We start from the raw sequence: 16,290 nt of genomic DNA on the forward strand, positions 1-16,290 counted from the left end.
ACTCCACTGCATTTATTTGACAGCCTTAGTTACTTTTCAGATGAAGGTTTGACACAATGGATACCTTTTAAAATACAACACATTGTTAAAGATGACACCAGTGGTTTCCAACCTTTTTAACTTTTGACATCTTATAAAAAGCAGTGTGTCAGGTCACATTTCAGATGTCTATGAGTTGTTAACAGCTCCACCAAATAATGATTTTCTCCCTCTAAACTTCTCACATGGTTTAATTTCAATAAATGTTTAAATGATCTAATATTTCACCAAAAATCAAAAATTTAGAGAAAACAGATTTGTGTTTTTTCTTCTTTCTTCTCCAGTTAATCATCTCACAACCCCTCAGATTTATACAATGACACTTTGCAGAGGCCCGACCTCAAGGTTGGGAACCACCAGACTAACTGTATAAATAGTAAACTAGCTCCACCACCAGCAGCAACAACAGAAACATGCTGCTCTAACACTGATGCTTCATATTAATAATCTAATAATGACATACATAATAATTTTTCAGTCAGAGGGACCAAACCACTATTTTTACCTGGGTAGGATTTTGAATGCAGGACTTTTACTTGTAATGGATGCAGTCTAAACAGCAGGTGGCGCTGTGACGTTTCTTTGCCGGGTTGTTGTTTTTTTTCTTCAGAGGAAGAGACAGAAGGCGCCGAGGAAGTGCGCATGCGCTGCAATTTTTTTTTCGCTGCAGATTTTTCTGTCCCACCAAATTCTTCTGCAGTGATTGAAACTTTATGGCCAGATACATGAGGCCTCCAAATACGTCTTTGTTTGTGCGAAACATCTCCGATGAGTCCAGGTGAGTTCACTTTCAGTCGCAGCTATGCACCACAGCTCATGCACTAAATAACTAATTAATGGTAGCTAGCTGGGTTAGCATAGCAGCTAAACTGAAACCTCCTTGGAGGAGCCTCAAGTTTCGTGCATGTTAAACACATCCAAGCGAGTCGTTTAATGTGAGGAAATACTTATAAAAACGCCTCAAGTAACGGATATAGTCCACAGTAAAACACAGGTTATCGCAATGTGTTTCAGTGAAGTTATGTCGTTTTATTGTCTTGGTTACGTCTCTTTGTTTCTGATGCACGTTGACTGCACGTTTTCATGTTTATAAATAAGCTAACAGAGCAGCTAAGGCTCACACTAAACTATGTTTTACGAGATATTTTGGTGAGTTTCAGGCTGAATTCATCTTACGTGTGGAGGGAACGGATTGTATTTTTTAAATGTACTCACTGTAGCCATAATTTCACTTTAATGTTACTATAGTAACGGTTGGATATGATAATATGAACTATATGTTTTAAATTATACTGTTATTATTCAGCGTCGTTGTTAAGTTTAACCAGCCAACTGTTGTTTTCCAAATCTTTTACCATCTCACATCTAACCACCACTAATTTTACTAATTAGTATCAATTAAAGTAAGATGTTAAAGGTGCAGTGTGTAGATTTTAGTGGTATCTAGCAGGACTGGAAAAAGCAATACAATATTAATAACCCTCAGTGTGTGATGGGTATATATAAATGCATTGACATGCCTATAAGAAATCATCTCTGACTTGTTTAGTTGCCTTCTAAATATTAACATGTTATAAATTGCATCAACAACATACAGAAGTTAAATTAATTATTAAATTAAGTAGTTAAACTAAATGTTTTTGAATGCTCATATAATCCAGAAAATAATCAACAGATGTTGTGATAATTTAAAAAGAACACAGCCCTAGTATGATGTAGTACAGTACAAAAAGATATTATCTGTTACTTCTCCACCATTTAAAGGGTTCACCTGAAGATCACCAAAGTGATCTTTTAAACATAATAAAACGGATTATTAAACTTCACTGACACGGTTATCAAATCCTCTCTCAATACTAAGAATTTTTTCTTTTCCAACACTATAGTTGGGTCAGATTACCCTTAAATGTAGTCTGATGTTGAATACAAATAAACAATTATGTAAATCATTGGCTTAAATGAGTAATCTCATCAGAAAACCTTTTTCGATTAGTTTTATCATATTCATTTCATAGTTTACAGATAATATAAGACAAACGTTAAGTATTAACAGCACAAACTTCATCATTTCTTAATCCACTGACTGTAATCCCACATTTTATATATTTATATATATATATATATATATATATATATATATATATATATATATATATATATGTGTGATGAATTACTGGCCGGTGTTGATTAACTTGGTGTTTTAATGAATGTTTGTGTTAATCTGAATGTGTAGATTTTCACCACTGCTGTTGTTGATCTTGATATTGCGCCGTGTGCACTTGAGTAGAGCTGCAACGATCAGTCGATTAATCAGATAATATCACATATGACAGTAAATTGAATATTTTATGAGGTTTTGGCCTGTTTTTTTTAGAGCAAACAAACAAATTGAAGACATCACAGTGGCCTCTGATTAATTGTGAATGCCACCTTTTCCTCACTTTTGATCAAAATCAATCAGCAGCTTAATCAAAAATAAAAAATCAGTTGCAGCCCTACACTCACAACATAATGAGGCTGAAACTTTCCATTTGGCGTTAACCTAGCCTGAACGCAGCAACAATCCTGTATCTGCTTCACTTTTAGACTCCAAATGCATGTTTTAGAGCAGAAAGTGTGCACATTTTAAAGGGACAGTCAACCCCAACAAAAACAAAAAAAATGCTTGAATAATAAATATCTTTGAGCTTCTTTGTGCCTGGGTTGAGCAACAGGTGATGACTGTTAAAAAAAAACTCATCAAATTACACTTTAAAAAACGTGAACAGGTGGAGGACAGGGGGGCAGTGTCTCATTGTGTGCCCCCCCTCTGAGCTCACTCACCAGTTGCTCTCCCAGTTGCTGTTGTTAACTGGTTGATGATGTACAACAGGGTTTTTATTTGTACCCGTCACAGTCAGTTGAGTCATACTTGTATTTACGGTGTTCAGGCCTGAGGATTTGCGGCGTGAGTTTGGCCGCTATGGGCCGGTAGTAGATGTCTACATCCCACTTGACTTCTATACACGTCAACCAAGAGGATTTGCATACATTCAATATCCTTTCCCAAATGAGCTTTTTTAACTGTTTCTGTGTTGCTAACAACTTATTTTAATTTCCTTTTACAGCAGAGAAGATTTGCAGTTCTTTTGTGTGTGTGTTTTTTTTTTCTTTTTCTTTTCTTTTTTGCTCATAATTTGATTGAATATCTAATACATATTTCTCTGTTATTGCTTCAGAAAATGTAAAAGCATCCCGTTGTGGAAAACCGGCCACAAAGAGAGTAACAAAGACCCGTGTAGAGTAGCTGTAAAGACAAGTCACACACAGACCCGCAGGAACAGAGGGAGGGAGGAGAAAGGTTGAAAAGAGAAAATGTTAAGAATGAAGAGGAAAAAGGGAACGGAGACAAAGGCTTGGATATGGCGGGATAAAGAGGAAAAAGAGGTTTAAAGCGGAAAAAAAGGCAAAGCAGGAAATCCAAGTCTCTCTGGGAAGTCAATTAAAGAGTGTAAAGATCAAGATGAAGTTCAAAGTCAAGCATGGGCAAAGGTAACAAGTCTGAATTATTTTGTATCCTCCCCCAAAGACGAATCCGCTAAAAAAAATCTGACATGAACGACAAAATCAGCTTTCCCTGTTATTTATAATGACGTTTTAATTTTGAATCAAAGCAATTTAATCAACTATCAATGTATTTGATTTGTTTATATATTTATATTCCTGATCCCAATTATTATTATTATTGAATGTGTTTGAAAAGCTCACTTCATCTTTTATCTCTACAAATCTATCAACTGAGCATGTTTTTTTTATTTTCCACACTCTTTACAATATGAAGTAATATACAATTTCTTATTTTTAAATGTTAATGATGTTAATGAATGACCTCCATCCCTTTTTGCCTTAAATGTAAAAATGGTGCTAATGAAGAGCAAGAGAACAATATGAGGGATGGAAAAAAATTGTTGTTTCCTTTTCTGCTTGTTTCCTTCACTTTATTTAAGAGTAAAATATTGATTTGCATTTTGTGGCATTTCCAAGAAGATTTAAAAAAAAAAAAAAAGAGCAAACAAAAACCCTTAACCACTCAGCACATTCGAAGACGTGCGCGATGCAGAAGACGCTCTTCACAGCCTGGACAGGAAGTGGGTGTGTGGCCGCCAGATTGAGATCCAGTTTGCCCAGGGCGATAGAAAGAGTACGTTTCTTTTTTCTTTCTTTCTTTTTTTTCTGTTAACTTAATTCCAATCATTCATGTTGGTGCATTCAGGTTTTCTTTTTTTTGGTTCTGACTTCTTTCTCGTCACCGTTTCTTTGCAACAGCACCAAATCAGATGAAGACAAAAGAACGGCGATCACCAGGCAGATCCTCCTCTCGACACGACGACTATGAGCGGGACGGCCGGCGCAGACGTTCGCGCAGCCGCAGCTACGACAGATACAGATCGCGCAGCCCCTCCTACGATCGCCGCCGCAGACGATCCGAGAGTCCCCGAGAGTGAGTTTTGTTTTTCTCTCAGTAACTTGTCGCTGAAGATTTAAAACTCCTGATTATTGTTCTTTGTCGCTGCTTTAACTTGATTTCTGTCCTCAGGTCTCGTGGAAGGATGTGCGCAAGAGGAAGAAGCAGGAGCCGCGAGGACGACCGGTACGGTTTCTCTCTCTCTCTCTCTCTCTGTTTATATATGATGTCATCTGTTAAGATGTCTGTGAAGGTCGTCTGTGGTTAAATGGTTTTAAAGATATACTCATGAAAATGTGTCAGAATGAAAATTTAGAGGTGAAATTATAGGCGAAATGTGCTACAGGTGTCTTTCCTCTGTGGTCAGATACAGGCAGAGGCCTCGGAGAGAGTCCAGAGGGAGATCTCGATCGCACTCCAGATCCGCATCTCCGCGAGAGGCCGTCAACCCGGCGTCGTCCTCCCACTACACCGAGGAAGAAGTGCGACGGACGCGCTCCCCATCCCGCTCCAGGTCCCGGTCCGCATCAAGGTCGCGCTCTCGTTCACGCTCTCGATCCCGATCTTGGGCGGGACGCAAGTCAGGAGGACGCTAGAAAGTGTCTCCCTCCCTTCCCCATCCTTCCCCCCCCCACACCCTCACCTCGCCCATCCCCACCCCGTCCCCATAACCCTCATTCAGTCAGTTGGACCAGAGTTGGTCATTTGTCAAGAAAAGTTTGTTTTGACATGAATGTAACTTCCACTGAACCATTTGTAGATTTGCTTGTTTTTGCAGCTCCATTATAAAGACGACGCTGGTCCTTTTCTTGGTTTTGTAAACTCGTCTTTAGTAAAAAAAAAAAATTCCTGAGAGGAAAATGAAACAGTCAGCGGTTTGTGTTCAGTGGTTAGTTGGCCAAGAATAATCTATTGTCTTTTTTATATACAGTAACTGATAATTTTGTTTTCTAAACCCTTATGTACCCATTTTTGCTATTAAATAAAAAAGAACATTCAGTATTTTAAAGAAGTCCCGTTTGTTGAGCTATACCAGCGTTCCTGTGTGTTTTACTGCATTTATGACTAATTACAGACTTCTACTTTACTGACCATTTTCCAAAACAGAAAAAAAGAAGATTTTTTTTCTTGTTTTTCCTTCCTCTATCAGCCACGTGTGTCCTTCATTATAAGAAAATAATCTTCAGAAATTAGCTTGAGACATGTAATCTGCCACGGTGAACAATATTGAGATAATCATCAGTTTTTATTGTCACATTTAAATAATGAGAGCATGAATCATTCACGTGTAAAGTGCACCTCATTTCTCTGCAACAATAACATGAACGAAAAAATGAAGTCAGACACAAACTTCACTGTGATGAATTATGTTGAACAAGTTTTAAATAGATTTTTGAGCGGCTGCCTGGAAGGAAGTGTTACAGCCTGTGTTTGAGTATGTTGGCTAAAACACACAGAAATGCTGTGTCCGTATGGCCCTTTTTAAAGTGTTATACATGTGACTTAAACCACAAACTGTCTGGAAATGTACATTTTTGTTTTTATTTTAGTTGTGTTATCTGTAAGAGTGGACCTTCTCAAAAAAGGTATTTCATATTGGAACATTTCTCCAAATATCGGTTCTAAAAAGGAGGAACAGAGTGTCATTGGTGTTTAAACGACTGAGTTAATGTTTGTTTTATTTTGTTTTTTTGAATAAATCTTGTCACTGCATGTTTTATCCTCCTAATCTCTCTTTAGTAAACTGTTATTTTGAGTAATAAACAGATAACATTCAGTATAAGGAAACTATGAGTGGCTTCAATTTGTAAAATCTGCTAATAGATATAATTTAAGTTTGTTACTATAGCCTAATATTCATTTAATGTCTAAAAGGGATATCCACATTAGTCATTCCCTACGGAGGCAGCTTTATATCAAGATCAGTGTTGATGAAGAACTAGTTACATGTAATGACTTTTACATAAATTACAAAATAAATGTGACTGTAATCCATTACAGTTACTGGGAAAAATGTGTAATTAAATTATTGTTACTTATGAAAACGTTGATTATTACAAAGGGTGTTACATCTGAAGTCAGACCTTTTAAGATTTTGCTCGGGGGGAGGGTTTCCCCCCATTTTTTTATATTTAACATGTTACTGAATGCATACATTGGTGTTTTAATTCTTTTTTTAAATCAATTTCTTTTTAATTTTTGTTCATAAATCATGACGTGTGTCTAAATGGTGTCACAGTACCAATTAATCCCATGCCAGACTTGACTTTTTTCATCAAATCATTCAAATGAGAGAAAAATACCTGAACACCGTAGATTTTGGTGCAGGGATTAATGGGTACACTTACCCTAACAGTGAAAATAATCACATGTAATAAGTAACATTAGTTTGGTTAAGTTACATTACTTATTACATTTTAAATAGGGTAACTAGTAATCTCTAACCAATTCAATTTCCAAGGTAACCTTCCCAACACTGATCAAGATTAGGAAAACATCTGTGACTGTGTAAGGAAACAAAATGGGGGGAAAGGATCCTCTTCCTCAGACACCTGGTTTTCTAAGAGACGTTTCATTATTCTGAGAAAAAGTGGATCCTCAGTCTGCCGCTCTGGAGCACATCTGCATGGAAAACAGACCAGTACAGTCCGTCAATCCAGCCAGATCCATTGATTTCCTTTTAATGGAACAGTGTAGCTGGGAGGAACGGCTTAAATTAGATTCACAGTGACAACGCAACCATGTATGAAATCGGACATGCCCCATTGATCACTGCATTGGAAAAAAAAAAAGCATCGATCTAAACAAAAGTACAGTGTTAGCATAGAGGCTTGATGAGAGCTACTTTACCAAATGTAACTGGTACATGCTAAAGCAGAGGATAATTGAAAAAAATCACTGAGTGAAAAAAGGTTTAATAGTGGATAGTTTATATCCAGCTGTGTACCAACGACTGCCTCAACATGTGTGGTGTCCACGTGCTCCAAGTTATAATCTGATGCAGACCATCACCCTCTAAAGAAATAAAGGAGTAGGGACGATCTGTAGAAAGCTGATCATTTTAAGAGTTGTTAAACCTCTTAATCTCCCGTCATTCTTTCTCAATGAGCTGACATAAAGTGGTATTACTGCAGAGCTAACACAATTATACAGTTAATTAACTCATGGTGTCACTAATCACTTAATTCCAGTCATTTTTGTACATAGGATTACTTATAAATCACCGTCTCTGTCTGCACATGGCTGAATAATCACTGAATTTCTTAATTGTATGACAGTGAGCTGAATATCTTTGTGTCTGGAGCTGCTGGTTAGGCTAAACAAGCTATTTGAATCAACTGGGAGATTATGATGGAGATTCTTCCCTATTTTCTGACATTTGTAAAGCACAACAATCCATTTTTCAATAAAATAAGAGAGTCAGTGACAAAATTAATACTTTGGTTGATTTTTTTTGTCAGATTTCATGTAAATACTTCCTTATACGTAGTAACAGATCGGTTTGTAACGCACAAGAAGACAATCTACCACCCAGAACAATAATAATTGATTTCTCAGCAGTGATGAAGCTGCCTGGAAGATGAAGATGGGTTCTGGTTAAAGTAAAGCTGCCTGGAAGATGAAGAGTAATCGTCCTGAAATAGTCACATTTCAGTTCAATTTAAGACAGAATTTGCTTCCACTTGATATTCTTACTGTATAAAATATATATTCTGTGTTGAGGATGGAAATTAAATTAGGATTTCCTCTCATTTTCTAGAGCAGGTTGTGATCTCTCCTCTGTGATTATTCAGTGAGTCTCAGTGGTTTGGCCTCTAGCTTTGTTTTGACTCATAATCCCAGTTTTACATTTTGACTGAATTTCTGAGGATGTAGCCATGTAGATAAACCACAATTTAGGATTATTTTAATTATCAGTTAATCTGCAAATAGTTTAATGATTAATTGATAGATCTTTTGATCAATAAATTGTCAGAAAATAGCGGGAAAAATGCTTGTCAACATTTCCTAAAACCCAAGATGACATTTAATCTGCTTTATTTGTCCAATTAACAAAAATATTTCAGTTTAAAGCAGCAAATCCTCTCGACTGAGACTCTGAAACCAGTAATTAAGTATTTTAACACTGCTGTATTGGTACTTTTACTAAAGGATCTTTGAGTTCTTCCACAACCGTCAATTAATCAATTATTTCAGCTGCAATAACATCCAACACTGGTAATAATGAGATTTCCTTATGCAACGTAGATGTCTGTCTGTTTCGAGGACATACAATCAAACCAGGATATGAATCCACCTCATTAACAGTTTATTTTATTGATTAGATTGAGGCGGACCAGGAGCCAACCCAGTGCACCAGTTCTGTCCTGCTGTGAGAAGGATCAAGCAAGTTCAGGGTCCTTACGGTTCAACCACAAATAGGTGACAAACAATTGGATATTTTGTAATGCGTTTCACCCCTGATGACACGCAGCCAGTCTATTGACACTGCTGCAAGGTAAATGGCAACAGAGCAGGGCAGCCATATTGATTCCTTCACAGGCTATAAGTTGAGAACAGCTAGAGGCAGGGATCATTTGTTTGTGTCAGTTTTCAACAGTGGAGCCTGAGATTTCCGTCAGAGTGACAACATTTTTCCTTCAAGAGGATAAAGAAGACAAAACATGTTTCTGTAGGATTGTGCAGATCAGCAGCATTATTGCAAAAGGCCTTTATTGTTACATTTCATATCCAAGATGGAAGGTAAGATCAATCATTTTTAATTAAAGATTTGAGTTTTCTGGGGAAGTTGTGTAGCTTTGCGAAAAATAATAAAAGAATCAAATTAGCTTTGAATGGGACCAGGTTTTTTTCTGGTCCCATTTTTTCTATAATAAGAAGAATACAATAAATAACAATAACAATAGATTAAAATGATTGATTTCCATTTGACTGTTTAAATGATCCAGAACTTGGGAAGAAGTATGGGGAGAAGTACTAAAGGTTATAGTAAAATAAACGAAATAAGGAACATTTCCTTTAACAACTTCAACTCTTTCAGAGCAGGTTTGTCTTTATACCCATATGAGGACCCGACCCTCATTGAAATAATGCACTCCCTAGCCCCTTACTGTAACCTTGCCCATCACACCTAAATGCAACCCTTACCAATCTAACTTTAACCTTAAAACCAAGTCTTAACCCTCAAATTGGGAGCTAGTGTGTGGACTTTGTATTTTCTTTACCCCTCAAATTGCCCCTTTAAGTTATAAGAATTGGCCAAAATGTCCTAACAGCGCTTATACCTTATATTTTCAGCTGAAATTGGTTCTCTCAAAGATAGAAAGACACATAAAACACAGGTATAGGATATTCTGTATTAAATATATACACAGATACACTATATATAATTAATATATATCAATGTTAATGTTATATTAAATGTTATTATATTTCATTGATTTCTTGATGCATTAATGCTAATAAAGCAAATTTGAGTTTAATTGAATATAATCTGTACATAACAGGTAATGAAAATATAATAATAATAATATAATGAAACAACTAATACAAATATAACAAGTACTTGGGTTAGAATATGGGTTTAAGGTGTTAAACTGATTACTATAAAAATCTTTGTTTCGTTGTCACCTGCTGTCTTTTTTCATTGGAAGCAGCAAAATATGATTATATAATAATGCTACTCGCTTAATTTAACTTATTTTGTCCCACTTACAGCACTTGTAATTTAAAAAATGGGAGACTGGAACTTCCTTGGTGGGATCTTGGAGGAAGTGCATATCCACTCCACTATGGTGGGTAAGATATGGCTGACCATCCTGTTCATATTTCGGATGCTGGTGCTGGGCGTCGCTGCGGAGGATGTGTGGAACGACGAGCAGTCCGACTTTGTCTGTAATACCGAGCAGCCTGGCTGCCGCAACGTCTGCTACGACCAAGCCTTCCCCATCTCCCTCATCCGCTACTGGGTGCTGCAGGTGATCTTTGTGTCCTCCCCCTCACTGGTCTACATGGGTCATGCCATCTACCAACTGCGAGCACTGGAGAAGGAGCGCCACTGCAAGAAGGTGGCTCTTCGTCGAGAGCTGGAGGCTGTGGATGCGGAGCTGGTGGAGGTGCGGAGGAGGATTGAAAAGGAGGTGAGGCAACTGGAGCAAGGGAAGCTCAACAAGGCACCGCTGAGGGGTTCTCTATTGTGTACTTATATAGCCCACATTGTTACTCGCTCAGTGGTCGAGGTCAGCTTCATGATGGGCCAGCTCATCCTCTACGGCCACCGCCTGAGCCCTCTGTACAAGTGTGAACGGGAGCCGTGCCCAAACGTTGTGGACTGCTTTGTCTCCAGGCCCACAGAGAAAACCGTTTTCATGATGTTCATGCAAGCCATCGCCTCCATCTCCCTGTTTCTCAGCCTGCTTGAGATCATTCACCTGAGTTACAAGAAGATTAAGAAGGGCTTCCTGGACTACTACCCACATCTCAAAGACGACCTTGATGATTATTACGTCAACAAGTCAAAGAAGAACTCAGTTGTGCATCAGGTTTGCATGGGCACGTCTGTGCCTCGCAAGAGTACTATTCCCACAGCACCAAGTGGATACACGTTACTATTGGAGAAGCAGGGCAATGGACCCAACTACCCTCTTCTCAATGCCTCCTCTGCCTTCGTCCCAATACAGGGAGACCCTGGTGCAAAGCCAGAAAGCCACAAGGATAGCAAGGAGGGCATGCCGAGCCCCACAGAGCAAAACAGCAATTCCAACAACACGAGCAGCGAGACCCGATCTCCTCCTGCTGACAAACAGGACGAACCAGAGGAATCACCCCATCATGAGGACCTGGTATGTGCGAGGTCCGAGTATCCCACTCTCCCTGTAGCAGACACCTCGTCCTGCACCACACTGTCTGGCATTACAAGGAAGTCAAGGAGGGTCAGTCCACCGTGGAACTGCTCCACAGTAGTAGAGGGGAACGGCTCAGACAGTGGAGATTCCTACCATGGGAACAACAGCATGAAGCTACGTAGCAGCTGTGTTGGCCCCAGAGCGAGAGTGCTCTCCAAATCAGACATTAAAAGACCGAGCAGGTCCCAGAGCCCGGACTCTGCAGGGGAGCTGAGCTCTGTATCTCGACATAGCCGTGAGAGTAACAGCCCCACAGTCTCCTCTCCAAACCGCCGAGTGTCAGCGGCGAGCAGTACCAGCAGTAGACGAGCGCCAACTGATCTGCAGATATAAACCACAGACTCAATTTCCCAACACTGCAACAGAAACCCTCAGAAAGCCACATTTGGGTTCAAGCTAAAGACCAGTGACAAATTAAAGGAAAAAAATCCAACAGTACAGGTCTGAATGCTTGACCCCTACAGTAAGGGGATCTGGTGGCTCTGTTATGCTGGCATGGTTTGGGTCACCTTGGTCCCTTAGAGTGTAGGGTCACTACAAATCAACACAAAGTTGTTGTAAGTGATCACCTTTATGCTATGATGAAACATTTCTATCCTGATGGGAGTAGTCTCTTCCAGGATGACAATGCCCCCCATCTATAGAGCACCAGGGGTCACTGAATGGTTTCAGTATAAAATGATGTGAATCATATGCTGTGGCCTTCACCGTCACCAGATTTCAACCCAACTGAACACCTATGGGAGATTTTGGACTGACATGTTAGACCGCGCTCTCCACCACTATGAAAACACTAAATGATGTTCATCCCTCCAGTAAGGTTCAGAGACTGTAGAATCAATGCCAAGCTGCATTGAAGTTCTGGTGACATGTGGTGGCCCAACGCCTTACTAAAACATGTTAGATTGTTTTTTCCTTTTATTTGTCTTCGTCTGTATGTGAATACTGTACTACCACCACACACAAAACATTAAAGAAGCACAAAAAGCCACTGCGAAGGAGATAAGTCCCTTTTCACCAAAGAGAATTGAAAATAATGCACTGTTTTCTGGGCCTCTTACAGGCATCCAAATAGACCTACAGTATAATGATTTGGCTGTGTCCAACAGCTCTGTTTGAATGATTAAAGGGAAATGGAAAACTGAACCAAAAATCTATAATGTTGTTTTAGGCAGCTGTTGCTGTTATGTTATGCAACGGGATACTTTTTAATTTAGTGACGCATTTTGAATGAATCCGGCCCCTGTTCCAACTTGTTTGAGTGTCTGAGTCTGAACATTTAACATTACATCGAATATCCTGCTCTGAATGTGTCTGCCACAATGAAATGCAAAATGCAAAACGTGGTATGACGACCTTTACTTAGCATCTTTAAATGTTCTGTCATCTATCAGACCGTTATTTCCCATCAGGCATATGGGCAGCAATCTGTACATTATTGCATTTGTATGAAAATATATTTTTTACTTGATATTCTGTCATGAAATTAATATCAATAAAAATGACGTTTTGGAGCTTTCTAAAAAAATTTATAATTTTTCAAATAAGTCATTATTTCAGATGAGTGGCCGAGTATGTAAGTAGATTTTTTTTGGTTGAAAACAGAGGAACAATTGTAAGTTTAGAAAAAAAGTTTATTTGTGAGAAAGCAAACGATGCTTCTTGTTATATAACAAAAATTAACAGTGATTTTGTGCTCACTGTACTTCCATTACTATGTAATAAAGATTTACATACTCTACAAAAAATGTTTGTTTGTTTTCTGACAGTAATGACAAACGGCTCCCTTCTACTCCGCTGCTCCCTCCTCAGGCGATGGTTCGTACTGCATCAGCTGAAAAGTTACATTGAGGGCAAAGGTTAGAGAAACAGCGATGGCTCAACATCAGTTCAGAATCAAATATTTTGCCATCATCTCACCCTGTTTCTCAGCTCTTTGTTCTCCTCCATGAGCAGGTTGCACTTCTGCTGTAGATCAGACAGCTCCATGCGAAGAGCCTCGGCGTCTGCAGGCTCTGGACCAGATGCTCCAAGGTGAAGCTTTATGAAACTGTGTAGGTGGTTCAGGTCAATGTGTGCTCTCAAGAAAAACAGGACAGTGAGGACTCGGTGTGGACACTTAAGCATGGAAAAAAAGATCTTAGTTTAAGAACAAGCTACCTGTGAATGGCTAACATTTGTCCAGTGTGCTGAGTGTGTTCAGTGGGATTGAAGATGCTGAAGATGACAGCAACACAACTGAACACAATCATCTAAAATCCTGTTGAAACTATGATATTGCAACATTGCTATAAGTAGGTATCAGATTTCACATCGTTGCTCAATTTAGCAGTTAAATTATCTCTCCAGATGATGTCCAGACATTTTAAACATGCCACAAATACTTTCAAAGGGGAGATATCGCAGTCTTATCTGCAACACCAGACAAAGTTCTGACTCTAAGGCTATGTAGAGAACTTGTAAGAGCAATGTAAACTTTTAATTTCAGGAACTGTATTGTTTCTGTGTGCACCAGAGCAACAGAGTCTCTTGTATGGAAATCTAACAAAATCTTGAGTTGCTAAAATACATAGTTTCCTGTTAAAACATACAATGCTATCACAAAGCATTACTGAGGTATCTAAAGGGTGTATTCTACAGGATGTGGTAAATGGTGTTAGCAGTGGCTACGTCTGTTTCTGTTATTTTGGGGACAGCAACAAACCAACCTCAAAAGTCAGGTGCAACATTTCATTTTAAAAGCACCAATTTGTAGGATACAGATAAACTCAATCTATCTTATCAGATGCACCATGTACTAGACGTTATAGACCAAACTAAACAGCTATATGGTTTACGGGCAGTCACGACAATTGGCCTCCATGCTTTTATACCATGCTATGAACCACAATGGAGATTTCTTCTGTTATAAGAGAAAAACAACATGACAAAAAATACAACAAGACATTTATGACATCTATTTATTGTGACTTAAGTGTCAGTACAGTTGACTATAAAAGAGAAAAGGATACTCCAGTGCATTATTCGGCTTATCAGTCTCTTCATAAAGTGCCACTAAAACTGTAAGAGACAAATAAAAAAGGTTAGGAAGCAGTACTGCAGGGTCATCAGTGAAAAGTGAGTTAAAACAAGTTTAAAACAAGGATCACAGAAGAATGTAGAAGGCACATACAAAAATAGAGTCAGCGTTTTTAAGGTAAAAAATTATATCATCTCAGCATATACACACCTATTCATATGTGTAATAAACATACAGTAACGAATATGACACTGTATATATTACAACCATTATGGTAGTTAAAAAAAAAAAAAAAAAGTTTGTTCTTTGTGCTGTAGGTAGATGGTTTTCCATAAACAGGTTATACATCTTTTAGCTTCTAAAAAAGAGTTTTAATGGTCACAAAGTCATCAGGGTAAATATAATGATTCGACTGGCCAGGTCCAACACTTACTTTGTTTTTACATTTAATGCAAGTATCTGGAATATTTGGGTTAAAGAGGTGCAGCGTACTTAGGGTAATATACTGTTTGCTTATCCATTTGTATTGCAATAACTTAGAATTTGTATTCAGAGCTTAACATGATAGAGTAAAAACATGATTTGGACCATACTTCCTCTGTTAAACTCTACTGCAAATCTGTTCTTCATGTTTGTAATATGTTTTGTGATGACTCTTTTGGGTTTTTTGGGTAATTTCATAAACACATCTGCCCCCAAGAGTTTGAACATTGTAATGTGAAATCTTCAAGGGGGGGAAGTTTCAAGCTATTAGTGTATGAATATGAAACTTCTCAGTTGAAGATAGAGCAAGATTGTCATTACAGACGTCAGGTCAAAGGACATTGGCTATACCCTGAGATGTCCATGTTTAAACCCTGAGTCTGCTCTTCTTGGCTAAAAACTGTGATCATTTGGTAGTCTTTCCCAAATATACCAGAGCGCTGTGCCAAATGTATTCATGTATTTTTTTAAGAGAAGGGTTTTTAGTCTGTTTGATTAGTTTGTTCTTGTTTACTGAAGTAACTAATCAATATAGCTGTAATCTTTTAATTCAAATCTACATGTCAAATACAGCCCATGAGTCCCGTGTTGAATACCCACCACTTGTTATAGTGTCAAGGACTCCAGACTTCTCCAGATATCTTCTAAATTGTTCTCTCTTCGACTCTGAGGCCTGAAACATGACAAACATATGAGTTAAGTTAGCAGCACAGGCCTGACAGGGTTTTAATCTTGCAAACAAATGTATGTGGTGTCTATAAGATGACATTTTAACAAAAACAAACACACTTCAGCTTGTGATGCGTTCACTGACTCGCTAAGTTAGTTAGCACATGCTTGTTTCATAACTTTTCCACACCAGAAACAGTTGCCGTAAAATAAGCATATAACACCGAACACTTACTCTGTAATGGGCCATGAATGCGACGATAGATGTTTTAATATAATGTAACCCCTAAAAAACTCAGAACAAGTTAATTAACGCGAACTGTTTGCAGCTGGTTTGTTGTGAGCTTCAGTCCATAGCAACAACACAGAGGACAGATCCGTTGCCATAACAACACATTCAAATCGTGAGGAAATAATGTCTCTTCACGACTTTAACCTGTTAGATACGTAACTTTAGAGTGGGCTGAAATTAAACTTAAAAGCAATTAAAAAGAAGATGGAGTGTTTTTGGGATCATTTGAATTATATTTCCATCGAGCCAATATGGTCGAAAATCAAAAGTCAACCCCTAAAGGAGGTTGGGCCTGTCGTCGGTCAGGTGCCTGAACGTCACATCCTGAGTGTAGATCTGTAAACAATAAGCAGTGGTTTCACTGGTTTTATCTCTAACATGTTGCTGCCACTCCACTCTATTTTTAGATCGGTGTTTCCTCAAAAACCCCACTAATCAT

General features: G+C 38.4%; 3 protein-coding genes across 4 annotated transcripts; 2 read left to right on the forward strand and 1 right to left on the reverse strand.

Moving 5' to 3' along the window:
• Positions 1 to 678: 678 nt before the first annotated feature.
• On the forward strand, positions 679 to 6,435 carry LOC128374348 (serine/arginine-rich splicing factor 10-like). 2 transcript variants are annotated; one of them, XM_053334638.1, is made up of 6 exons: positions 679 to 817; positions 2,970 to 3,074; positions 4,116 to 4,219; positions 4,345 to 4,519; positions 4,616 to 4,669; positions 4,851 to 6,435. In XM_053334638.1, the coding sequence occupies exons 1-6, from the start codon at positions 753 to 755 to the stop codon at positions 5,077 to 5,079; spliced, it is 732 nt and encodes a 243-aa protein (XP_053190613.1). In that variant the 5' UTR covers positions 679 to 752; the 3' UTR covers positions 5,080 to 6,435. The 2 variants fall into 2 exon arrangements, with proteins under 2 accessions (XP_053190613.1, XP_053190614.1); XM_053334639.1 differs by having other exon boundaries at positions 4,857 to 6,435.
• A 3,783-nt stretch (positions 6,436 to 10,218) lies between these two features.
• On the forward strand, positions 10,219 to 11,797 carry LOC128373990 (gap junction alpha-9 protein-like). Its single transcript, XM_053334192.1, has one exon. It carries the CDS (start codon positions 10,219 to 10,221, stop codon positions 11,719 to 11,721), a length of 1,503 nt encoding a protein of 500 aa, XP_053190167.1. The 3' UTR covers positions 11,722 to 11,797.
• Positions 11,798 to 12,977: 1,180 nt separating this feature from the next.
• On the reverse strand, positions 12,978 to 15,827 carry mycbp (MYC binding protein). The gene is made up of 5 exons (XM_053334462.1): positions 15,795 to 15,827; positions 15,491 to 15,563; positions 14,400 to 14,448; positions 13,309 to 13,438; positions 12,978 to 13,222 (listed from the first exon to the last, which is right to left on the reverse strand). Exons 1-5 carry the CDS (start codon positions 15,807 to 15,809, stop codon positions 13,178 to 13,180), a joined length of 312 nt encoding a protein of 103 aa, XP_053190437.1. The 5' UTR covers positions 15,810 to 15,827; the 3' UTR covers positions 12,978 to 13,177.
• Between the last annotated feature and the right edge of the window lie 463 nt (positions 15,828 to 16,290).

The sequence above is a fragment of the Scomber japonicus genome, chromosome 15, assembly GCF_027409825.1.
Source record: "Scomber japonicus isolate fScoJap1 chromosome 15, fScoJap1.pri, whole genome shotgun sequence".
Classification (NCBI taxonomy): Eukaryota; Metazoa; Chordata; class Actinopteri; order Scombriformes; family Scombridae; genus Scomber; species Scomber japonicus.

Coding starts and splice junctions, on each gene's coding strand:
- LOC128374348 (XM_053334638.1), top strand. CDS start 753: ATGGCCAGATACATGAGGCCTCCAAATACGTCTTTGTTTGTGCGAAAC. Junction 818..2,969: donor AACATCTCCGATGAGTCCAG/GTGAGTTCACTT, acceptor TACGGTGTTCAG/GCCTGAGGATTTGCGGCGTG. Junction 4,220..4,344: donor TGCCCAGGGCGATAGAAAGA/GTACGTTTCTTT, acceptor TCTTTGCAACAG/CACCAAATCAGATGAAGACA.
- LOC128373990 (XM_053334192.1), top strand. CDS start 10,219: ATGGGAGACTGGAACTTCCTTGGTGGGATCTTGGAGGAAGTGCATATC.
- mycbp (XM_053334462.1), bottom strand. Junction 14,449..15,490: donor CCTTGACACTATAACAAGTG/GTGGGTATTCAA, acceptor TGTCTCTTACAG/TTTTAGTGGCACTTTATGAA. Junction 13,439..14,399: donor AAGCCGAATAATGCACTGGA/GTATCCTTTTCT, acceptor CCACCTACACAG/TTTCATAAAGCTTCACCTTG.